The following is a 26,051-nucleotide window of genomic DNA, read 5'->3' as shown; positions in this document are numbered from 1 at the left end:
AGGTTAGCATCTCTTTGAATGTCTATTTAAAATTATTCTCTGAGCAAAATGACCTTCAATGAAACACTAGAAAAATTTATTTTGGTATATGAGGTAGAGTGAAAAGGTAAGCCAGGTAATATGGCCTCAGATATATTCAGGGAAATGTAGCAATATTCCTACATAAGAGCTACAAAACCAGAAGGTTGGTTTTTCTTGTTATTGTTTGAGGGTAATAGCTGATAGGAGTTATAAAAATCTTTGTTACTGTGTTGTGTAAGTGAGTATTGTTTTATTCATTATAATTGTATCCCAACACCTGCCACAATTCCTGGCAGGTAGTGGGTTCTGAATAAATGCTTGATTGATTGCATTTTGATTCCGACAATTCCTGGAACTCAGTTAAAATGGAAAAAATACCACAAAGTTATGATCATTTATTTAGTTAAGTTTGCCTCTCCATGCTTTCTATATGTCAGTCTTGTTACAGTACTTATGGTAATTTTGTATCTAAGAGAGAAGTCAGTGTAGAATCTAGATAAAACAAATTAATGGGTTTTTTAAAATTGTAAGGTGCATGTAAGATTCTTTAAATTTAAAGTTTTATTTCTTAGAATCACTGAAAAGTATTCTTATTTTAGTTTGATACCTATGTGCATGTTTGTGTATGTATATGTGTGTGTATATGTATTCATATATGTACATATGCATATATATATAGTTGAATATACCTTATTTTTAAAAATGATAAAAGAAAGTTAAATTACCATAGAAAATATTTCTCAGAAGTATACCTTGAAGTTTAACTACATGTGAGATATGACAAAAATCTATAATGGATACACTTGAAAGAATTGTGGAATATAATGCATGTACAGGATTGTTTAAATTGATGCAAAAAAATAACTTCTGATGTTGATTCTTATATTTTAATAGAAACAGTGTCTCATATTAGGAGTGATAGCTACAGTTAGATTATGTAGGAGTATTGATCACTTACCTCCAGTCTTTGTGAAGTGTTATAGCTTGAAACCAATACCAATCTAAAGACTGTTATTTTGCTCTGAAGAGTTTCAAACAAAATCTTTTCTTCTCAAGGGATATCCACTAGAATCTCAATTAACTTCCCTAGTATATAGTTCAGTGTTAGTCATAGTGATAACATTCAATACCAGTAAACAAAAATTTATTAAGCACTTATGTTTTTTAGTATATATTTATTCCCCCCGTTACATGTTAAAATAAAATTTTTAATATTTGCTTTTGTTTTAAGTTTTGAGTTCCAAATTCTATCCTTCTCTCCCTTCCCCGCTCTGCGAGACTGTAAGCGGTCAGATATAGACTATACATGTGCAATCGTGTAAAACATTTCCATATTAGTCATTTTGTACCAGAAGACTAATAAGAGAAAAAGAATGAAAGAAAATGAAAAATAACATGCTTCAGTCTGTACTTAAACAATATCAGTTCTTTCTCTGGAGGTGGATAACATGATTCATCGTTAGTCCTTTCGGACTGTCTTGGATCATTATATTGCTGAGAATAGCTAAGTCATTTACAGTTCTTCATCAAACAATATTGCAGTTACTGCGTATGATCTTCTGGTTCTGTTTACTTTGCATCAGTTCATGGAAGTCTTTCCCAGGTTTTTCTGAAATCATCCTGCTTGTCATTTCTTATATCACACCAGAATTCCATTACAATCATATCCCACAGCTTGTTTAGCCATTTTCCAACTGATGGGCATCCCTTTGAGTTCCAATTCTTAACCAACACAAAAAGAGCTGAAATAAATATTTTTGTACAAATAGATCCTTTCCTCTTTTTTTATGTCTTTGGAATATAGACCTAGTATTATTTACTGGATCAAAGGATATTCAGAGTTGTATAGCCCTTTGGGCATAATTCGACATTGCTGTCTAGAATAGTTGGATCAGTTCACAACTCTACCAACAGTGCATTAGTGTCCCAGTTTTCCCATATCCCCTCCAACATCCATAATTTTCCTTTTTTGTCTTATTAACCAATCTGATACTTAAAGTACCTATTATTGCTAAATGTGGCGATAGGTGTTGGGAATAAAAAACAGAAACAAAACTGACCTTGTTCTTAAGGAGTTTACATTCTTTTGGAGGAGGAGCAAGAGGGACACAACATTTACAAAGAACATTTTCTGCCCTTGACTGTGGGGGAAGAAAAACATAGTCAAGTAAGAAAAATTCCTATATTAGCCATGTCTGCAAATGTGTGTTTCATTTTGTACACTAATTCATGACTCCTCTGTGAGAAAATGGGTAGGATTCTTCATCATTAGTATTCTGAAACTGTAATCGATCATTATGTTGATCCAAGTTAAGTCTTTACAGATTGTTCATTTTTGCCATGTTCTCTTAGTTCTGGCCACCTAACTCTGCATTAGTCCGTACAGGTCTTCCACTGTTTCTCCAAAACTCTCTCTTTCTTTATTTCTTAGATCACAGTTGTATTCTATTACATGTATAAGCCCAGTTGATGGCAATTCCTTTGCTTTCTGGTTTTTTGCCACAAACAGAGCTACTATAAAAATTTTTATATGTATAGGATCTTCTCCTCTTTCTTTGATCTCCTTGGGAGTATAGTCCTATTAATGACAGTGCTCGATACGCATAGTTTAGTAACGTTTTGGGCATAGATCCAAATTGCTCTCCTGAGTGGTTGGACTAGGTTCACAACTCCACCAATTAGTGCATTAATTTACCTGTTTTCCCACAGCTTCTCCAGCACTTTGCCATTTGCCATTTTTGTCAAATTTGCCAATGGGATAGGTATGAAGTATAACTTTAGATTTGCTTTAATTTATGCTAGTACCTCCACTGCCAGCTTTTTGGGGAGGAAGAGTAAGTATTTTAGATATATTAAGCATGCAGGCTACTAGCCTATTAACCAGAAGAAAAACCCTAAGAAACCACAGCCTCTTCCTCCTTCCCCCTTACCCTGATATTTATTATAGAGGGGTTTTTGCTGGCATTTTTTAAAGATTCACTATGTGGTGATCTCATTGAAGTATGGCTCAAGTTCATATAGTATGATGAAAGTTATTACTGCATTAACTGTAAAGGTGAATTTAGCATGACTTTTTCCTCCTTTGTTCTCAGCCTATCAAGCTTGGAGACCATCTGAACAGCATATTGCTTGGCATGTGTGAAGATGTTATTTATGCTCGTGTTTCTATACGGACTGTCCTGGATGCTTGCAGTGCCCACATTAGGAATAGCAACTGTGGACCTTCTTTCTCCTATGTAAAACAGTTGGTAAAGTTGGTTCTTGGAAGCCTTTCTGGGGTAAGCCACTGTTCTTATCTGTGAGAAAATTGCATTCAAATTGCTTGCCATTTTGCATGTCTATTTTTACTTTTGCAAGTTTTATTGATGCCTTTTTTTTTTAAAGAAAGTCACAGTAATTTCCCATTATTTCTGCCTTTCCCATCATGCCTTTGAACTCTTGTTTAAAACAAAGAAAACCGGTTGAGCAAAACCTATGGGCATTTATTTGATATCAGATACAATGCTGTGCACCTATAGTTCCCTCTCCCCACTACTAAAAGTAGGGAAATACTCTTTTTCATTCATCTACACTAAGATTGGTCAAGGCATTTAATCTGAATTCAGCTGCCCTATGGGAACTGTGAATGCTTTAATTTTGTTTCTTCTTCCACTCCATAGAGGTTTCATACAGGTCTTCTATGTTTGTCTGAATGACTCATATTCATCCTATCTTATGGCTTAGAGTAATCATTTATATTCATACACTATAGTTAATTTATTGCTCTAAGTGTCTTGCTATTGCAAAAATTGCTTCTTCATATGTGTTGGGATACATGGGACTAGTTTTTTGTGTTTGGCCTGCATGAGGTCCTTTAACTTCTCTGGTCACTAGAACAACAGAATCAACTGTCTGATGACTTTTCATAAGTAATTCCAACTTATTTAATTAATCATTTAAAAATTTTGAATGTTTGCCAATTTTTTTTGATCAGTTCAATGAAGGATATATTTATTAAGTACCTATTATGTGTAAACTGTGTTAGTTTCTAAGGACACAAAGATAAAATCAGCATAGACCAAGCCCTCAAGGACCTAACAATGACACTGGGATCAGGGGTAAGATGGAGAGAGAAGGTATACATACATACATATGTGTGTGTGTGTGTGTATACACAATGTATATATCTACATGCAACATAGATATAGTTAAGAGATATCTGTATTGCTAAATAGACATAGCTTCTGATGGTATAAGAATGTAATATTACAATAGCATTTAACTAGCCCTACACACAGTTCTTATAATTCAGTAGTTAATATCAGAAGTGACCAAACTACTCCTCAAGGGCCAAATTCAGCTTGCTGCCTATTTGACCTGCTAATAGACTGGTATTTACATTTTAAAATTTCTATTTATTCAAAACATTTGAAAATGCAAAAACCGTTCTTGGCTCTTACGTCAGATATGACCCTCAGGCAAGAGTTCGCTGACCACTGGTCTTTAATAAAAGAGAGACCTAGGATATAGTAAATTTTCTTAATTTAACAATGTAGGTGATGTTTTATTTTGGAAAATGTCATATTATCAAAGACTGTTAGAACTAAGACTACTCCTTAGTTTGGCTCTAATTAAAGTTGGAATAATCATTCGATTTCACTAAATAGGTATGAAAATAATAGAGATAGTACTTATGAAATGCTTTGAGGTTCTTGGTAGAAAGGCAATTAGGAGCTTGCTATTATTAGTACATAATGGAATCTTTGATATCTTGTTCCTCAGACTTGGAAGCCCTATTGATTCATTTTATTCCCCTTACCTTTGTAGATTGACAATAAAATCAGTTATAATGTCCCTGTTTAGCTCATTTAAGTAATGATATTCTCTTAGGAGCAGTTCCACTTAAGTCTTATTTTAGGAAAAGAGGGAATGGAATTGAGGTCATTAAGACATGAAAAGCAATTTAAGAACTATGATAAGAAAGATATCTAATTTGGTATCGCAGTAAGGACCCTGAAATACACAGGAGGGCCTGCTGTACAGGTTCTTCAATCTGTTGGTTTTTTTTAAAGGAAAGCAACTTTTGAGGAGTCAACATTCTGATTTAATCAAGCACATATGTCATTTACTTAGTTCAGGAGAAAAAGTCAGCATCCTGAACTACAGAGAAAATACAGAGAAATAAAGATCAACAGACAGGGCTTCCAACTGTTTGACCATAAGTAATACATAGTTACCAGAGAGAGAAGCACCCACATCTGGGTTTTCAAAGCTGAGGGCTCCTTAGCGACTTCCCAGAGTCTCATCAGGCACACAAACCTGCTTCCAAAAACTAAACCCCAAAGTAAAACCTCACCTCAGAATATTTATACACTTTTCAGAGCCAGAGGCAGGACCCTCTGACCCAGTGCCTCAGTAGAAATTAACAAAAGGTATTGAGGCCTATTAATAAGCAGGGAATGTTTTAACCTTAAATTACCATTAAATTTGACTGATTACTGTTTTCTGGTATAGACTCTAGTACAATCTAAGAGACACAAGATTCAAAATAAGCTTTATGCACAGATGTATTAGAAGTCATTTTCTGTTATTTAGTTTGTGAATCAGTCCTTTTGCTAGTGGTTTTCTTCCATTAGTGTCTTCATCAGGAATGCATCAAATTTATAGTATTTTAATGTGAATTTGGATATTTTTAAGAGAACATTTTTATGAGGAAGAAGTAAAATTGATTATTAAAATTAGATTGATATTTTGATTATTCACTATCTAGTTATGTTTGTCAGTTGTCATTTAAACACTTCATGTGTAATAGACACTATTAAATTTTGGGCACACAAAGAAAAAGCAAAAACATCCCTTGCCTTCAAGGAGCTTACGTTCTACTGGGGAAAACAAAATGTACATAAATGGGTACATACAAGATAGTGTGGCAAGAAGATGTTAGAGAAAAAAAGAGTTGAGAATGTAAATGAAATGAAAGAACTAGAAGGAAAAAATGAAAATGAGTTTGGAAAAAAAAATGTACCAAACCTTACCCTGTGAAGCAGAAACTAGGCATAGAACGCCATCTCATACCATTTATGTCCAAATAAGCTCCCAGTGGATGCATGACTTAGACATACAGGGTGATATCATAAACAAATTAAAGGAGCAAGAAAAGAAATTACCAGTCAGGTCTGTTATTAGTGCAAGAGTCAATGACCAGTTAGGGGATAAAGAGGATCACAGAAGATAAAATGACCAATTTTGATTACATAAAACTTGGAAGAAATAAAGTCAATATAGTTAAAATCAAGAAGAGAAGCAGGTAAATAGGGAAAATATTTGTAGCAAGTTTATTTGCTAAAGGTGTCATTTTTGAGATAAATACAGGGAACTAATTCAAACTTGTGAGAATAAGAGCGATTCTCCTATTGACAAAGTGTTCAAAGGTTGTGAATAGACTATTTGCAGAGGAAGAAAATCAAGCTATCAATAGTCATACAAAAAAAACCTTCTAAATCATTAACAATTAGAGAAACGAAAGTATAAATAATCCCGTGGTTCCACTTCATTACACCCATAAAGTTGACAGAAAAGAAAACAGCAAATGCTACAGAGACTGTGGAAAAGAAGGTTAATGGAGTTGTCAACTTATCTTGCCATTGTGGCAAGTCGTTTGGAAGTAAACTTCCAAGGCTTTTAAGCTGAGCATACTCTGACTCAGAGATGCTGCTACTAGGTCTGTACCCCAAAGAGAACAAGATAAAAAGGGAAAGAACCTTTGTATAGAAACAGCAGCTCTTTTTGTGATGGCAAAGAATTAGAAATTGAGGGAATTCCCCCATCAATTGGGAAATGGTTAAACAAGTTGCGGTATATGAACCTGATGAAACAGTATTGTGTTATAAGAAATGATGATGTGTTGGTTTTAGAGAAACCTGGGAAGACTTGTATGAACTGATGCAAAATGAAGTCAGCAAAACCAGAGCAATTTGCACAGCAACAGCCACATTATAGTGTTAAGACCTAGTACCAGTCAACATAGTGACCCACCATGTTCCCAAAGGATAAAACATGCTATCGAGCTATGGATAGGAAGTGTATGCACTCAGAGTGCAGATTGAAGCCTACTTTCAGCTCTTTCTGTCCTCTTCTTCCCTTTTTTGGGGGGGGAATGGGATATGGCTAGTGTAGTAACTTGCTTTTCATGACTATGTATATTTGTAGTCAATGAGAGGGAGAGTGGGGAGGGGGAGAATTTGAAACTAAAGATAAAAAAAAAAATTAAATAAAAATAAACTGATTTCTCTTCCCCCCCTCCACCCCATCAAGACTTGGCTAAAATACCACTTTCTATAAGAAGCTTTTCCTGATCCTCCTTAAGGCTAATGCCTTCCATCTGATGATTATCGCTAATTTATTCAGACTGTATCTTGTTTGTATGTAATTATTTGGATATTGTCTCCTTCATTAGACTTGGAACTCATTGAAGGCAGAGACTGTTTTTGCCCCTACTATGATGCCTGGCACACAGTAGGCACTTAATAAATGCTTACTGATTTGACTTCATTAACTTATGTGCACATTACTTTTTGGCATCTGCATTTCATTTTCATTTTCTGGAGGTGAATGGACCAGACCTGAAATGTTCATTTCTAACCAGAGCAAAGTGAATTCAAGGCAGGAAGAAGGTTCTGGTTCCTTTGTGGATGTTATAGAAAAACTCCTAAGTGACTTACTATTGTTACTGTACTATTAAAAGGAGAGATGCAGACTTGGATGAGAGGAATCCTTGTCAGTGCTGACTTCTGATTATTTTACAGGTGGATCAACCTCTTTGTAACAATGAGCAGAAATTACGTCCTGATAGAAGCCAAGCCCTTCGCGATCGATTGAGAGGCAAAGGACTACCCACTGGTAAGAAAAATGATTGTGAACACTTACATGCTGACTTGATCTCTGTCTGCCAAAAAAACATTCTGATTATCAGGAGGAATTATAAATGTGGGATTAAATGGAGTAAGTTAGATCAAAAGATGGAAGAAATCGGTTAGCTATGAGCAGGAAGGATTCTGGGTCTTCCCACCAAAATCAGTAAATCAGTTCTTTAATGTTATTCATGTGACTTGATAATACATTGAAATTTTCCAGATTAAATAATTTTCACTTTAACCCTAATTATTATATTATTACATTAGTAGCTTTAGTTTAGTTTATAATGGTTTTCCTATTGTGCTAAAAAAATATTAACAGTAAGAAAAGTGATCGAAAAATATCATAGATTTCTTGAACACTGTTGAAATTTAATCCAGAAGGCAAATGTTAATTTATGACTAAATACCCTGGATGGCTCTTTTTCTTCAGTTTTATTATTTCATACCTCTTACTTTTTATGGTATAAGGAAAATGTTTTTTCTCATCTGTATGTCAGTATATTTTCATGAGGTGAATTTGTAAATTCTTGCTTCTTTATGTACTCTTGGGGACAGTCCTAAACTGTGATTTCCCCAATGTAGAGAACTCCCAATGAGGAAACTCCTTCTTAGAATGTAAATTGATACATGGTCACAGTCTTAGAATTGTATGTGCCACTGACAAGTTAAATAACTTCTCCAGGATCACACAGCCAACCACCTCACAGGCAGGACTTGAAACCAGGTGTTCCTGACTCTAAAGTCACTTTTTGTCCATTCTTCCATGTTGCTTCCACAGTTGTTAATCAGATGTGTGAGAAGAACATAGGTATTTAATAAGGACTGAGCCTCCACTTCACTCCTGGGGATCAGAACCACACAACTGTTGCTTGCTTCTAACTTCCTCCTTCCTCAGTGCATATCCCAAAGTCCAAGACCACTGTTCACCCTCAGATATCACCACAAGGCACAAGTGCAGCCCCTCAATTAGTTCTCCCTTGGTCTGTGCCTTGGAACTGCCTAGTGGTGTCAGATCACCACTTAGCATCTATTCCTGTACCCTAGCCAAGGGCAAGCCCTTCTATACTGCATCTGGGACTTCTCCATTATATTCATTTCTAAATTTATTCCTTTTTCTCTTCCCCCTTTCCTACCCAGTGCACCAGCAAACCATGAAAAAGAGGGAAAGAAACATTGTTGAACTCACTTTTGGTAATTGAGAAATAGTTTTATTCCTAGGAAAGAAAGAGAAAAAAAGAATTCCTAACACTTATACAACATATATATGAATTGAGGAGTGCAAAGTTATTCAAAAGCAATAATCAATCAGTTTCAGCCTTTCAAAAAAAAAATCTCACCTCTGCTTTTCTTAGTTCCTACAACTAACAGTCTCCCCTCTCAGATTTTGTTGTATCATCTGTATTTAAGTGTTCTTCTATAGAATATCAGCATTGAGAGCAGGTGACATTTTTCATTTTTGTCTTTAGAGTCCTAGTCCTCCATATAGTGCCTTGAATGTAGTAGGCACTTAAATAATGCTCATTGAATTGAACTGTATTGGTATTAATTTAGCAAACTGGAAAAATTCCAGTGCTAAAAGTATATTAAAGATATCATTTAATTGGTTTTTGATGATTCAGATGACACTTTGGGATTGTGAAGGTGTCATGGTTATAATTACAAACATCAGTTTTCACTGGACAACATTGCAAGTGAAAATTTTGGAGAAGAGGGGGCTGAATCTTTATTTTTATTAAATACATAAATATGTCATATTACATATTTTATAATTATATTGGATATCATATAATATTATATACTATATTATGTATATTATTATATATCATAAAATACTCTGGAAGTTGCTTTAAGATGAATAACATTTCCAAGTTCTGCAGCTTGTTTGTTTGTCATTTATCTCACTATCACATTTAGATGATATGCAAGATTTTTTTAAAAATGTTTATTTGAGCCATCGAGATTCTAGGTTATTATTAAAAACTTTTTATTTCAGTTGTCCATAAAACTGTTAGCATCTATAAAACTGTATACCTTTAAATTTAATTGTAGGAGATTCTGCAGCTTATTCAAATCTAACTGTTTTTGAAGGTAAAATTGTATGCAAATTAAGAAACAAAAAAAGTGGTTCTAGTTTAATTTAATTTAATTACACATCATTTAAAGTCTCCACAAAAGTACTGTTCCATTGCATCATTGTAGTGGAAAGTGACCGCAGTTTCCCTCAGATTTATCCAGTAGAACACAAGCTATGGCAAATTCTCTGAAACTAGAAAAACTTTGAAGCTTGTGAAGTCTGGTCCTCATGATCGACTTTGTCTGCTGCTGTGAACTAGTCCAGCAGAAGAAAAAAGAGACGTCATCACCACGTTGGGGCCTGGGAGTCCATGAATTCTTTGACTGTGGAAGTTGATGATCTTAAAATAAAATAAAATGAAATAAAATAAAAAATGGCCCTTATCCTACATAGCCAACAATGGTAGAATATATTGAAAATTAAGATAGAGATTGATGTTTAATGGAAGACTTAATGAGATAAGTAGAAACCCATGATAAATGTTTGCTGCATTATGGTTCATTGGCATGGAGGAGTGAGCTATTTACAAATTAATTTTTAGTTCTGAGTGGATAACCTTAAAAAGGTTTGATTTTTGTGATCCTTCCCATGGCTAAGGCATGATCCTCCAGCTTCTCGTGTAACTTCCCTACTACTGATAAAATGGCCTGTGCTAAGGAGAGAAGTCAGGCCTTTCTCACCCAGTTAGAAGTTGTAGCTTATTCCATAATCATGGTGGCTTGGAGAGGGTTTCTTCTAACTCTTGGTGCAAGATCAAGGTGGGATGCACTTTGGTGACAACAGCTTAGTGCTAGTTTGTAAAAATTATATACAATATTTTGAAGTGGGATTTTTAAAAGACATGCTGAGGATTTTTAAAAGACCTTTTAAAAGACTACATACCTTCATGTAGAGAAGGTAAATGTAGTAGAGGGAATGACAAAATGGGAGTGTTGTTGGTTAAAGATGGTTTCGTTGGAGTCTTTTTATTTCAATTTAGTCCTGAAGTTAGCATAAGCTAAATGTATCCCTAGGATCAGGCGTTTTTATGTTGTTGAACAGTTTTACATAGAGCATTTCAAAAGACTGTTTTCACTATTTTTAGCCTGTGACTTTTTACACAGTGCTCTCCGTAAGGAAAGCTTTTATAGTTCAGTTTTAAGTTTTTAATTTATTGGATTTCTGAAAATAGGGCCATGACCTCCCACTCTTTCATGTCATGTTCAGCCCCATATCCTTTGCAAGGCTGCCTCCTTTGTTCTGGACACAGTGATTTTACTGTTTATTTATATGGGTAATACCGAAATGTAGTCTGCAAGATTTTACTTCATCTCTTTATTTCCTCTTAAGAGATTTTTTAAAACTCCTCTTTGATAGTTACAGTTAAAAGAAAATATTTAAGGGAATAGAAAAAAAAGCAGAATTCTTGCCTCTGGCCAAAAGAGCTGAAAGAGCTTCACATTTGTCATCAGACTCATTCTCTGTAGTGAGCCTGGTACATCAGTAGTACAATGCCAGAGGGGCATTCTGCTGATGTCTTCTGTTTATTAGAGAACAATCTTGTGTAGTTTTGAAAGGTCTCAAAGCTATTTAAATGACAAAAAGCAACTTCTCTCATTGAAACTCTGTAAGAAAACTCCAGAGCCCAGATGTTAAAAGTTCCTTGATGCTCCTCACCCCATATAACCAAGCACTTGCCAGGTATTTTCTCTACCTCTGCAATGTGTCACATCCATCCCTTTCTTTCCATTTATAGTCACCAACTTGATCGCTTCTGTTACAGCCTAAAATCTCTTTTATTTTTCCTGCCTCAAATGTCTCCTCTCTTTCAGCCGTTACTCCACATAGCTCCTGGGAGCTTTAGTTAAGCCTAGGTCTAACCATCATGTCACTCTTTTCCATTCCATTGGTTACCTTTTGCCTATAGGATATCGTATAAATGACTGGGTTTTGATTTTAAAGCTTGTTGCAACTTGATCCCAGTCTAGCTTCTTAGGCCCCATTATTCATTACTTCTCTTCCTGTAATCTATGATTCAGTCATGTTGGCCCTCTTGCAATGCCTCATGCTCCATGTCTGCAAGGCACTCCCTCCACCCCTCCATCTCATGCACCTCCTGATCTACCTCCACCCTTATACTTCCTTCAAGACACGACCCAAGGACCATCTTTTAAATGAAGTTTTTCCTCTTCCCCCAGTCTCCAACCCCTTCTCTCCCAAGACTACCTTGAATTTGTTTCGAATTTGTTCTCTGTATATTTATCCATGTACGCGTTCTCTCCCCTGATAGAATATAAGCTCTCTGAAGGCAGGACCTGTTGCATTTTCTTTTTTGTATCCTCAGTACTTCGCACAGTATCCAAAACATAATAAAATGTATGTTTACATATGCCAATGGGACACACATTGAGTATTCTTAGTGATTTTAGCCCTATTTTATAGGTTTCTACATATAATTATTATTTATCTATATTTACAAAGCCCTACATCTAGAAAACATTGGAAATGTCACCTTTTTTCATCCAATTCAGTATTTCCATAGATTTCTGATCTTATGCAAATATCAAATTTCTCATGATAGTACAGATCAACCTTACCATGTCTACTCTTCTGTGCTACTTTCTACTCCTTAAATACTTGAGATGAAATCTACCTAACTTTCTAGGAGCCTTCCTTTGACTCCTCTGTTAACATATGGATACTATTTATTGGTTAGCTTTTCCTTTTGCTATATGACCATCTCTTCCTTCTGTGGTTATATAATGCAATGACATCCCTTTATACTATTTGTTCTGCCAATTTCTTTGCTATTAATATAGAGGAACCTTCTCACACCCACCTGGGCATTCCTACTGTTCTTTGAATGACCTCAAATTTTTAATTCTTCAGATGCTGTGATATTCCATGACTCAACCCACAAAGAGAATTGATGTTTAAAAAATAAAACAAACCTCCGTTTGAGGAGGAGGAGGAGGTCATTAAGAACACTGTGCATTTTTCCAAAGGTTCTTCTCTTTTCAGTTCTGGATCTCCCTAATTTCCATGTATTGTCAAAGAAGTATATACTGATGGACTAGATCTGTGGATTACTCTTCCAGCTTTCTTTCGCAGTAGAATATTAATTATTCTTCATAGAGTTGGCCTACATTGTTGAAGAGAGCCCTCAAGGCTACGTATTGTGCTAGCAAGTCAATTTTTTGTCATAGTTAACAAGCAATAAGCACTGTAGGATTTTATATTTACTATGTTTTTCAATTAGTTGTGTGACTGTAAAGACATAATCTCGTTGAATGTCATTTTTAAAGCCTACTTAATACTTTCTCAAAGGCTCATCAATATCCTCTTAATATTGGTGTAGATTATCCTGTAAAAGCAAGGACCCTGACATACAGAGGAGGGCCTGATATCACACGTTCTTAGATCAGTATTTATAAAAGGAATGCAACTTTTGAGGGGCCAACAATCACTTTAATCAAGTACATGTATTATTCACTTAGTTCAGGGGGAAAAGTCAGCACCCTGAACTTCAGAAAAAATACAGAGAAATCAAAATCAACAGACACGACTTCCAACTGTCTGACATAAGCCGTACATACATCATAGATCAACAGAGAGATCCAGCTGTCTGACCATTACATACATACGTTGTTACCAGAGAGAGAAGCACCAACATCTGGGTTTTCAAAGCCAGGGGGCTTCTTAGCAGCTTCCCAGAGTCTCATCTGGACAAACAAACACTTCCAAAGAGTAAGTCCCAAAGTACAACCTTACCTCAGAGTATTTATACATTTTTAGAACCAGCATATATCACAGCCCTTGAGAACCAGTGCCTCATTAACAAAAAATGTTCTTTTTGCACTATTGTGTACAATAGACGAAACTGTGAACCATATTAAGCTGCTACAACCTTTTTTCTCTTGGTGTCATTTATAACAATAATGCCAAGATTACTGTAATTTCATTTCCTCAGTATTATTTCCTTTCTTTTGTCATTTATTAAAGTACTGACAGCTTGGTATTAACAACTAAGTTAATGTTCATAGATAATATGAACTCTTATTCTTAGTATCTTTTGCCAATACTCTGAAACTTTCACTTCATAAGATAAAGAAGGTTGCATTGGACTGAAGACTTGTCTTCCTGTTTCTTTGTTTGATGGATTATCTTGGCTAAAAAAATCATCACCAAATCTCTGTAAGCAACCTTGTTAGCCTTAGCTAGTCCTTGGAAAAAATCTGTTACCTACACTGTTTGAATTGCTCATTGTAATGGCAAGGTGTGGCAAGTTTCAGATCCTCTTTTCCCCCCAGGTCATAGGTTTCTTTTAACTCTTCCTGTAGAAAGATACCCATTCAGGAATCTGCTCTTTCTGACTATAAGACGTTTCTGGGAGTGTAGAGTAGAGAGAAAAAGAGAAAGGTTAATGAAGAGAGAACAGTGAAGAAACAGAGAAACATCTGTTTTGAAAGGAATGCAAAAAAGTGAAATTTCAAAAACAGATTTCACCCTATACCACTTAAATCAGCAAAAATGATCCCCACAATTGTAAATGGTCTGTGTTTGAGGGTTTATGGAATGATTGACATACTAACACACTGTTAGTGGAGCTGTGAAATGGTATCACCATTTTAGAAAACATTTTGGATTTATTTAAATAAAGTGAACTTTAATAATTTAATTTAATTTAATAAACTGTAGCAGCACTTTTTGTGATAGCTAAGAGTTAGAAACAAAGTAGATGCCCATCAACTGGGGAGTGGTTAAACAAATTGTGGTAAATGAACATGGTGGAATATTACCGTGCTGTAAGAAATGACGTATGTGATGAATGCAGAGATGCATGAGGAGATCTGTATGATTGCAGAGTAAAGTAAGCCAAGAAAAACATTATACACGGTAATTTTACAACAATGTAAATGGAAAGAACATGCAAAAAAATCAAAAGTAAATGTAACGAAATTACGAGAAGACACCCTCTAACTATCCCTTCATGGAACTGGGAGGTCCATAGGTATTGCACATTGTATATTTTTAAAAACTTTTTCAATGAATTGATCAATTGTGCTGATTATTTTTCCTTTTCTAAAAATACTTTGGCTGTATTGGATGATTCTCTGGTAGTAGGAAGGAGAAGGATACTTGGGATAACTATGGTGCAAAATATTAATAAAAATTTATGTGTTTTTTTAAAGACTTAAGTGAACTAATGCTGAGTGACGTAAAACCAGAATAATTTATACTGTTACACTAGTATTATAAAAATGAACAATTATGCACTTTTATAAACTGATGAAGAACAAATTGAACAAAACCAGAATAAATTTTGTATAAATTTATATATATTCTATCTAATTTTACATAAATTACAGTTTTGAAGGCTATGAGTATTATGGTCAATAAAGTATTCATGATTCTGGAGGTCCAATGATAAACTATTCTATCCATGACAGAGAGGTAATGAATTAAGGGTTCATAATGAGACACACACATATTTATATGTATACACACATACATATATGCATATATAAAACCAGTGAGTACTTGTTTTTCTTGACTATGCATATTTGTTACCAAAAGATTATTTTTCTTTTTTTTTTCCCCAATGGGGTAGGAGGTAGGAGAGAGAGAAAATAAATTCTGGTATTTTTTTTAATAGTGGGGGATGTTACAGATATAAAATGCTGCATGTGCTATCAAATTAGCTTACTCTATTATTAATTTTCCTTCGTTGCCTTACTTTGTGTCAAGAGACCTCTCAAACTGTGCAGTGCAAGCAGTCTGTAAATCATTGTAATGTAAAAACGTCAGTAAAACTCTAAAAAAAAAAAAAAGAAAAACGAAATGAGTGAGTAGAACTGGGAAAACAATATTTTAAAGATAGTTTTGCAAGAACTAGTAATCAGCACAGTTCCAGAGGACTCATTATGGAACATGCTGCCCACATCCTGAACAAGGGGTAATGGACTGAGAGTGCAAATTGAGATGTTTTTTTTTATGGCCTTTAGAGGAATTTGTTTTTACTTGACTATGCATCTTTGTACCAGGGATTTTGTTTTTCTTTCTCAGTGGAGGTCAAGGAAAGAGGTAGGAGAGATAAAAAGCCAATTTTTGTTGTTCAAATAAAAATAAAAAAGAGAATAGTGCCAAGTTAAAGAACCTTTCATTGTCCAGTTTGTATGAAACATAAAAATGGATTAAGAGAAATAGACTGAAAATGGTTTGGAAAAGTACTTTGCAATTATTTCTGTGGGCTAGTCAGTGAGCCTGAATGAAATCTAAAAACTCAAATTTTATGTCATGGTGATACATTTTGTTCACCTACTTCCCATAACTCAAATGTTATTTTGAGGCATCTCAGCAATAATTACTTAGGGATGATTTAACATTTGGGGGAGTGGACAGAGAGGAACCGCAAGTGAACTCCACCCCAATTTAGAACTTGGTTTCTATTACTTTTAGGTGTTAGAATAGTTTTTATGTAATGGCTTCTTACAGACAGCGCTGTCAAATGGCTTCTTAGATTTTCAATTCTCTGACTTCTCTCATCCCATGGCTGCTTGGGGTGAGTCAAGTTAACATGCATTTATTAGTCATTTGCTATGTGCCAAGCACTGTGCTATGTACTGGGCATACAAAGCAAGGCAAAGAACCTAAGGAGTAATTGTCTTAATGTGAGAGACGGCATACTAACAATGATGTACATGCAAGCTAGATACAGGGTACATACATTGGAGATTGATTACTCATGGGATTATATTCAAGGGTGACAAACACTCCAGAGATTGGATAGTTACATTTGGCCACAGAACCTGAGGCAAGCACTCCTTTAAGCCCCAGATGTTCCAGTTACTTACTAATTATTACTTTTGAAACTACAATCATCTGGTGTTTTTTTGCCCATTCTCTGAGAAGACTGTGGTATCAGAAAGGAGATGGTGTGACTTGCAAGTGAATTGGATTTAAGTGAGGAGGGCTGTGCAAAGTCACCAGCCTCACTTTCTCCTCTGGAGCCATCTTGAGATATGAATCAGGATGATTAGAAATGGCCCCCATAGTCACCTAAGTTCTCTAAGGACACCAGAACTATAACAGACGTTTAGCTTCCATTTTGGTGGGTTTCATGGCAGGATCTTGAGAGTCTTTGGATACTATCCTTGCTTTGTCACACACTCTTTTCTTTCCTTGGAGTATGTCTCATACCTTTGTGGGCTGTTGACAGAATTGTCTTGTCACCTCTGTCCCTTAAAAGGTGAGCTCCTGTAGCGGGATCATGAGACTTAGTGCTAAAAGCCACCTTAAAGTCTTCCTCTTTAGAATAAATTGAGGTCCACATTGGTGTTTAAAATCTGGAATTCACATCCAAGTCCTTTGATTTTAAATAGTAATAATAGCGCACAGCTATATAGCCTTTTAAGGCTTGCAAAGTGTCTTCCTTATAATTTTGTAAAGTAGGGAGTGCAAATATTGTGCTTCTGTTCTGCAGGTGACAAGAGAAAGAGAGAATAGGTGACTTTCCCAGGTTCACTTGGCCAACAAAGGTTGAACTTGAACTCTGGGCCTTCCGCTCCAAGATTAGATTGTTTCATATGCTTCGTAGTTTTATGCATGCAGGGAGCTCTCTACCACCAATATATCTTCCTTCTTACCTCTTTCCTCAAATTGATTATATGCCTATACTCTTTTCCTTTTGTTAAAATTATTGATTATATGTCTACAGTCTTTCCCAGTTTTCTTTGTTTTAAAAAAAATAATAGTTCATCTAATTCTGTCTCAATCCCATATCTTTTTTTTACATATATAGGGCAGAAATAGGACAAAATCAAGTAGTTCCTACCAATGGTAGAAACTTCCAGATAGGAAATTGAGGCTTACTCTCAGGAAAGATTTCTTTTAAATTAGACCTAACCAAATGTGAAATGGGCCACACTAGAATATAGTGAATTTTCATTCACTAGGAGTCCCCCCAAAAGACTGAATGACAACATTTTTTAGGTATGTCATGGAGAGGAGTTTGACTCAGGTACAGTTTGGAGGGGAGAGCATCTGAGTTCCCTTCCAATTTTAACCCTTTAATTTAGTGTTCTGTTAGAAGCCAAGTTACCACCTGTGGGGGATTTGTTATTTGGGTAATTTCTGCTTAGCTCTGGTTTGCACTAGATGTCACCCTCCCTTTTAACCTTTTCTCTTTTTTCTTTCCTTTCCTTTTTGTTTAGTTACCCCAGCAAAATTTATCTCTCTTACTCATTTTTCCTTCTGTTACATTCGTGATACTTCTCTGTCCTAATCATGGTTCACAATAGTGCTAACAATATGTCTGCATTTTCTAAAAAGTGTAATAAATTTAGAAGTGAAATTTGACCCAACAAAGAGTCTTCTGTGCCCAGGAACACCACAGATATCCACAGATGTTTCTATCTACCTCTTCTTCCTCCTCTAATTAAATGCATTTTCCTTTAAATAAGAGCATTTTACATATATTTTTAACATATTAATTAATCTCATTCTTTTTTTCCACTTGGCTTAATTTTTAGTACTCTGAAAACAGTTTTAGTATATTTCCTTGCATATATGCTACTTTGAGCTACTTTATAGGCTTTTGTGCGCTAGCCTGGAAACTAAACTACTCTTTAGAACACTATTTCTATGGAGAAAATAATGTCATTTTCAATAATAAGAGCCGGACCACATGTTTGTGTACTTTAGACAAGGTTTGAAAGTTGCACTCCCAGTATATTACAGTTTATAGAGCCTTTGACTATTCACCACAACCTGAATTTTACTCATCACAAAGTAAATATCACTAAATCATAGAAAGTAGAATTTTGTGCATCAATGAGTCAAAATTTTGTGAGTTTATAAAAAGCAGGGATTTTTGAAACAATATTTATTTGACGTCCTAGACTAAACAAGGGCTGCTTATGAGGTAATAAACACTTGATTTGTACGTAGAAGGTAGCAGGAAGTAAGACCTACACAATCTAATGTTCAATTTCTGGGAAATAGACATTATAATACATTAGATAGTAGAAATATTTCTGACATCAAAATAAATGAGGTCATGCATATATTTTCATTTTCAAATGCCCTTTGGCATTTGAATTTATTTGGATTCCACCTCTTGAGAATATTAAGAAAAATACCTATTTAATTGCAATTTTAATGTCAATGTGGAGTCAAAAAATGTGTGCATACACAATAAATTCTTATTATTGCAGGAAGAAGCTCCATTTCTGATGTACTAGCTGTACCCAAGACTGCATTCCCTCAGCAGAGTTTCCTCAACAAAGGACTGAGTAAGTCTATGGGATTTCTCTCCATCAGAGACACACCAGATGAGGAAGATTATTTCAAGGATCTTTCCTCAGATTACAACCCTGGATATGAAGATTCAGAAGATCCCTGTTCCCTTTATCACTATAAAACTAATGGCACAGAAAGAAAAGGTCACATTGGCCCCAATGTACTCCATAAGCAGAAGGTTTGGGCTTCATCCCTTGACTTGGTCTGCTCTTCTGACAACCCAGCCAATGAAGACCTGCTCTCTGGAGAGACTGCAAGACTTCGTCACTGTTTCCCTGAGGCGATAAAAGCACAAGTTTCTACTGCTCCAAGAAAGAAGGAGGCAAGGTACTCAGATGGAAGTCTAGCCTTGGATGTGTTTGGTCCTCAGAGACTGGTGCCAGTTCGCCATATGCCAGAATTACCCACCTCACCAGCGATATCGAGTGCCTTGGACAGGATACGAGGAAGACAGAAGAAACTCCAAGCTCTGAGGGAGGCCATGAATATGGAAGGTTAGTAGTTGTGTGCGTGTGTGTGTGTGTGTGTGTGTGTGTGTGTGTGTGTGTGTGTGTGTGTGTTGGAGGGAGAGTAAAAATGGAGTAATAATCCTTGACTGTCATAATGAAGAAACTCTAAACTACTTGACAAATACAGCATTTATCTTGGAAGTTTGTGGTCACTTTGAAGCCTTTCCAAATGTCGTTTGCTCCTCAAGATCCTTTTTCCTTCTCAGCCAATTCATATTCCCTGTTGAGCCCAACCTCATTATTCCTCGGCAACCTTTCTGTAAGAGCCTCCAGGTCTAGTCAGCCTTCCTTCAGTATTTACTCTAGAATTTACATTATGTTCATTTGCATTTGTACAAAGATTTCTTGTTGTGTTTTCTCCTTTTTAATATTTGTTCATCTCTGTTTTTATTGTGAAATTGTAGAGGTCAGAGACCTTGTCTTTTCATTTCCTTTTTGTCCCCTTCTGATCACCTCATGTAGTTCTCTGCATACTGTGAGACTTCAGGAAGTATTGACTTACTAGAGTTAGAATTGTTGCCCTACTCTTAGTGTGGTGCTTTCCGAAAAACTTGTGTGTGCAACAGAGATTCTCATTTCAGGAGAAGGTCCTTTGGATATATGAGATGTATGTAGATTCACTCTGGTGGCAGGATGCTTTGGACCACAGAGGCTGAATTGAGTCCAATCACTCAGCCATGAGTGGCTCATCTCTTTCTGGGGGAGGCAATATTGAGTAGCACAGAGAGCACTGGACTCATGTTAGAAGGAACCTGGGATTGAACATCAGAATTTTGACATTTCCCTGGGTGTCCATGGGCTAGTCACCTACTTTCACTGAATTTCCTCATTTGTAAAATGGGAATAATAAATGTTGTTCTACCTGACTCACAAAGTTAAGAGGAAAGTGCTTTGTCAGTTTCAAAATACTGTAGGTGAGTGATTTGTGTCATTCTTATTCAGTGGATTGGAGAATGGTGATAGGGAATACATTTCGAGTGCTCCTTTACCTTTCAAAGGATTTGAGTTTGATGCCTTTCCTTTTCTTATTAGTCTATTTCCACACATCATTCGGACAGGGAAAGAAGAATAGAAAGGACCTTCATCTATGTAGTTCTGTATTCAAGAGATGACAAGGCAGTTAGGCTTGGCTGGTGGCTAAGCAAGGATCAGATTTTTCAAGTCCAGGGTGGGTTTTTTTTGTGTAATTTGCACTGATTTTCTATTGAATGATGATCCACCTTTCCTAAGCTTTTAGGAGTAAGTAGCAAATCACTATTTACCATACCTGATTTTCTGCAGTTTTATTGCATTTTTAGTAAAAACAAAGTTTTGCATGATTGGAGATTTGGTTGGTTGGTTTGGTGACTTCTACCCCTCTCCCCGCTCAGATATTTAAGTAACATGACAAATTATAACCAGAGGGGTTTGAATGAATACTTACTCATTTTTGGCTATCTACATCCACAGATAGCATCATACAATTTTTTATGTTTTGAAACCATAAACCAATTTATATTTTCCCCTTTCATAATTAAAAGTTTTCTTGATTTCCTTTCTCTGTCACTCTTCAGAAATTGCCCATAACCACACAGAATCTTCCATTTTAACAAAGAAGTACATGACAGGTAAACAAAGGAATGCAGTATTTCAGCAGTGTCAGATGTTACACAGAGGTGAAAGAATTTGGGACTGAGAAGAGATCATTAGATTTGACTAAAAAGATCATTGGTAATTTTGGAAAGGTAAGTATTCGTTGAATGATGAAGTTGGAAGCTAGGTTACAGAAGATTTAGGAGAGTCAGAGAAATGGAGACACTACTTGTAGATGGCATTCTCTAGAAAGTTAGCCAAAAAGTGGGAGAGAATATAGAATTATCCACCAGATATCTGGATAAATCAAGTCCCCCATCATTAATGTATCATTCCTCTTTTCTAGGCTTGTAATCTGTTTTCAGACTCTTGATTTATAGATTGTCTTCCCAAAACTATGGATGTCCCTAAAATATGTGTGTGTATACACACACACACACACACACACACACACACACACACACACACACACACTCTAGTTGTTAATAACTGCAATGTTAATTTTCTGAAAAAAAGAAAAGATGTGATAAAATTATGTGCTAATAAAGAGCTAATAAAGAGTTTCAAGGGACACCTGTATTTCCTTTTTCTGTCCAGATGGTCTGTGGTACAGTCCAATGATAAAAATCACTTGGGTTTATCTCTGTATTGGTCTTCACCCAAATGCTTTCCACACAATGATTAATTGATTTCCTCTTACGTTCTTAATATGCTAGGATTAGGAAATAGGTTGGTGCCCCAACACTCTTTTACCCATCCATTTTTTTTTTTAAATAAAAGGTGTACTGATCCAAAGCCATATTACAGTCATGGGCCTTCCCTGCAAGTTTCAGCAAGTTTCAGATTTGTCTCCTTGAACCTCTGGTTCACTTGGCTTGTTGCCTTTTCTCTGTGCATATTTATATAAATGTTTGAAACCATAATTTTATAGCTCTCTCCTTTCTTGACTTCTGTGAACTTCTTTTGACCTTGTCCATCCCCAAAAGTGTTTACTTCAAATTACTCCCTCCTCCCATTTGCCCTCCTTTATATCATCCCCCCACCCCCACCCTTATATCTCCCCCACTCTCCTGTAGTGCAAGATAGATTTTCATACCAAATTGAGTGAGCATGTTATTCCCTCCTTAAGCCAAATGTAATGAGAGTTTCACTTTTTCCTTTCTCACCTCCCCTTTTTCCCCTCCATTGAAAAAGCTTCCTCTTGCTTCTTTTATGAGAGATAATTTACCCCATTCCTTTTATCCCTTTCTCCTCCCAATATATTCTTCTCTCACACCTTAATTCTATTTTTTTAGATATCATCCCTTGCTATTCAACTTACACTGTGCTCTCTGTCTATATATGTGTGTATAATCCCTCCAACTACCCAAATACTGAGAAAAGTTTCAAGAGTTACAAATATTATCTTTCCACATAGGAATGTAAGCAGTTCAGCTTTAGTAGTCCCTTGTGACTACTCTTTCCTATTTACCTTTTCATGCTTCTCTTGATTCTTGTGTTTGAAAGTCCAATTTTCTATTCAGCTCTGGTCTTTTCATCAAGAATGCTTGAAAGTCCTCTATTTTATTGAATAACCATTTTTCCCCTGAAGTATTATACTCAGTTTTGTTGGGTTGACAGTTCTTGGTTTTAGTCCTAGCTCCTTTGACTTCTGGAATATCATATTCCAAGCCCTTCAGTCTCTTAACGTAGAAGCTGCTAGATCTTGTGTTATCTTGATTGTATTTTCACAATACTCAAATTGTTTCTTTCTAGCTGCTTGCAGTATTTTCTCCTTGACCTGGAAACTCTGGAATTTGGCCACAATATTCCTAGGAGTTTCTCTTTTTGGATCTCTTTCAGGAGGTGATCAATGGATTCTTTCAATATGTATTTTACCCTCTGGTTCTAGAATATCAGGGCAGTTTTCCTTGATAATTTCATGAAAGATGATTTCTAGGCTCTTTTATTGATCATGGCTTTCAGGTAGTTCCATAATTTTTAATTTGTCTCTCCTGGATCTATTTTCCAGGTTAGTTGTTTTTCCAATGAGATATTTCACATTGTCTTCTATTTTTTCATTCTTTTGGTTTTGTTTTGTAATATCTTGGTTTCTCATAAAGTCATTAGCTTCCATTTGCTCCATTCTAATTTTCAAGGAATTATTTTCTTCAGTGAGCATTTTTTTGGGTCTCCTTTAGCAAGCTATTGACTCACTTTACGTGATTTTCTTCAATTGCTCTCATTTCTCTTCCCAATTTTCCTCCACCTCTCTTACTTGATTTTCAAAATCCTTTTTGAGCTCTTCCATGTCTGATACCATTGCATATTTATTTTGGAGGTTTTGCATACAGAAGCCTTGACTTTTAGGTCTTCTTATGATGGTCTGCATTGTTCTTCCTCATCTGAAAGGATAGAAAAAAATACCTGTTCACCAAGAAAGTAGCTTTCTGTAGTCTTATTTTTCCCTCCTTTTTGGGTATTTTCCCAGCCAGTTACTTGACTTTTGAGTTCTTTGTGAAGAGGAGGATATACTTTGGGGACCTGTAAGTTCTCAGTTCCTCCAAGGTGGCACAATAAAGGGAGAGGAGTTTACTCCTTTCCTGGTCTGCGCTGTGGTCTGGGAGCAACCACAAACTGTCTTCTGCCCAGGATCTGCAAGTAGGATTCCCTCTCCAGAGCCTCCACCAGCTCCACCAGCCAGTGCTCCTCTTCATCCCAGGATCACCACTCAGGGCTGAGACCCAGATCAGCTGCTCAATTCCCCCAGGGTCTGTAAGCTGAGGGCTCCAAAAATGGATGCTGCCACTGCAGTAGCTGTTGCTGGTGGGGCCAATGTTCCCTTCTCACTCAGGTGAAAGGGCTTTCTCACTGACTTTTGAAGCTGTCTTTGATGTTTGTGGGTTGAGCAATCTGGGAACTGCTGCAGCCAGTGGCACCCTGAAACCTGCTCTGATCCTGTCCCTACCAGCCATGCAGCTAAGGCTGAACTGTGCTCCTCTCCACACCCAGTGTGAAAGACCTTTCCTGTCAGCCTTCCAGGCTTTCTTGGGCTGGAAATCTCTTTCACTCTGTTGTTTTGTGTCTTCTGCTGCTCTAGAATTTGTTTAGAGTCATTTTTTACAGGTATTTTATGGGCTATGGTGGGGAGCATCTACAGGTCTGTCCTACTCTGCCATCGTGACTCTGCCCCCTCCTCACATGCTTCTTTAGAAGCTACCATCCTAATAGGAAAAAAGGGGTCCACTACCATAGATCACATAGGAGAAGTAACCTATGTCATCTTCTTTGGTGAGTTTTATCCATTCCAAATGGCATAACTTGGAGATTTGAGGCGTGTGTGTTTTATATTACAAGTGATATAAGGGAAAACAAGGCAACTCGTTGTAAAAGAGGTAGTAGAATAGCATGGCATAGTTGATAGAGGATTGTCCTTGGAATCAGGACAACCTGGTCTTAAGTCTTGCCTCTGAAATATACTAGTAGTTTGACCAACCCTCTCAATGTCCCAGCTATTCTTAAAATTAAATTATAGACAAGCTGACAGTCTGCACATCAAGGGGAGTTTCCATAAAAGAGTTCCCCACCTCATGATGTCCCAAAATTTCCCCCTTATCCATGCTAAAAAAGGGGGGAGGGGAAGAAATCACCTTTTTTTAAAATTTATTATTAATTTTGAATTTAATAAACACAGTATAAATGAGCATTTCCAAATGCAGAACAGAACAGAAAGAGGTTTGTGAAACTGTGAATCCCGATTATATATATAGCTTATGTTTCTTTAGAAATATTTAATAAATCCAGCATGAAACCTGAAAACTGACTTGCTTGCCAGATTAACTTCCTCGTTGTCTTCTTGCTCTTCTTTGTATTTAAAAAATGCTCCAATCATCTTTTTTTTCCTTTTTTTGTATTTTAACTGACAAGTTTATGGTCCTAGAAAAGAATTTGCCCAAAACTACTTCTGTAAAAGCAAAAAAATCAGGTCCATCTTTCTAACATGTATTTTTATGTCCAAATTAAATATAATTTTAAAAGTTGGCTTTGTTATGAACCTTAATTTTTATTCTAACACTGTTATAGGAGAATTTTCACATTTATTCAAATCACATACACGTTGTAGTGTGTTTGAAGTGGGGATTTGATATGAATCACACTTTTTAGGTACATAGTTGAGTAATGTATTAGTTTTGTTTTATCTTGCTCTTTTTCCATACATAGTAAGTTGTTTTTATTTGTGTACTTTGTGCAAATAAAGGCGCTGATTGCTAAAGTGAAGATTTTAACTAGGATTCAAAATAGGGAAAGATTCCATAAAATTAGTTCACTCCATTCTCATGAACAGAAATTTTTTAGATGCTTTTTCTGTATGTTAAAATTAAGCAGATGAATGAATGTTTACATGGTACATATTTCTTTGTTTATGTTTTAAATACTACCATGTTAAAGCAACATGAATTATAAAATAATATACTAGACAATTTCCACAACTGGCATCCTTAGTTCTTAGGAGCTGCCAAGAGTGTTATGGGACTTTCAAGCCAGAACACAACTCTAACAATCATTCATTCCAGCCTTCTCATTTTACTGACAAAGACAAGAGAAACTGTGACTTACTTTACTGGCTAACTTCCAACCAGTACTCATTCCTGTACTTCGAATTGCCTCTAAATTTTGAAAATAAAATGAAGGTGATGTGTCAGGACATGTGAAGTGTTTACT

The 26,051-nt window shown here is 36.0% G+C and overlaps 1 protein-coding gene across 10 annotated transcripts in view; it reads left to right on the top strand.

Annotated features, from left to right (window-relative positions):
• The window catches only part of PTPN13 (protein tyrosine phosphatase non-receptor type 13), a 212,510-nt gene that overhangs the window by 55,359 nt on the left and 131,100 nt on the right, over nt 1-26,051 (top strand). For 9 of the 10 annotated variants that reach the window (XM_072622572.1, XM_072622570.1, XM_072622569.1 and 6 more), the window contains exons 5-7: nt 3,114-3,299; nt 7,806-7,899; nt 19,185-19,763. In XM_072622572.1, coding sequence (XP_072478673.1) covers nt 3,114-3,299; nt 7,806-7,899; nt 19,185-19,763 — 859 coding nt within the window. The remainder of the gene's footprint in view (nt 1-3,113; nt 3,300-7,805; nt 7,900-19,184; nt 19,764-26,051) is intronic. The other variant, XM_072622571.1, reaches the window with a different exon arrangement.

This window comes from Notamacropus eugenii, chromosome 7 (assembly GCF_028372415.1).
Source record: "Notamacropus eugenii isolate mMacEug1 chromosome 7, mMacEug1.pri_v2, whole genome shotgun sequence".
Lineage (NCBI taxonomy): Eukaryota > Metazoa > Chordata > Mammalia > Diprotodontia > Macropodidae > Notamacropus > Notamacropus eugenii.
The sequence above is the reverse complement of the archived record's forward strand: the minus strand, read 5'-3'. Positions and strand labels throughout refer to the sequence as shown.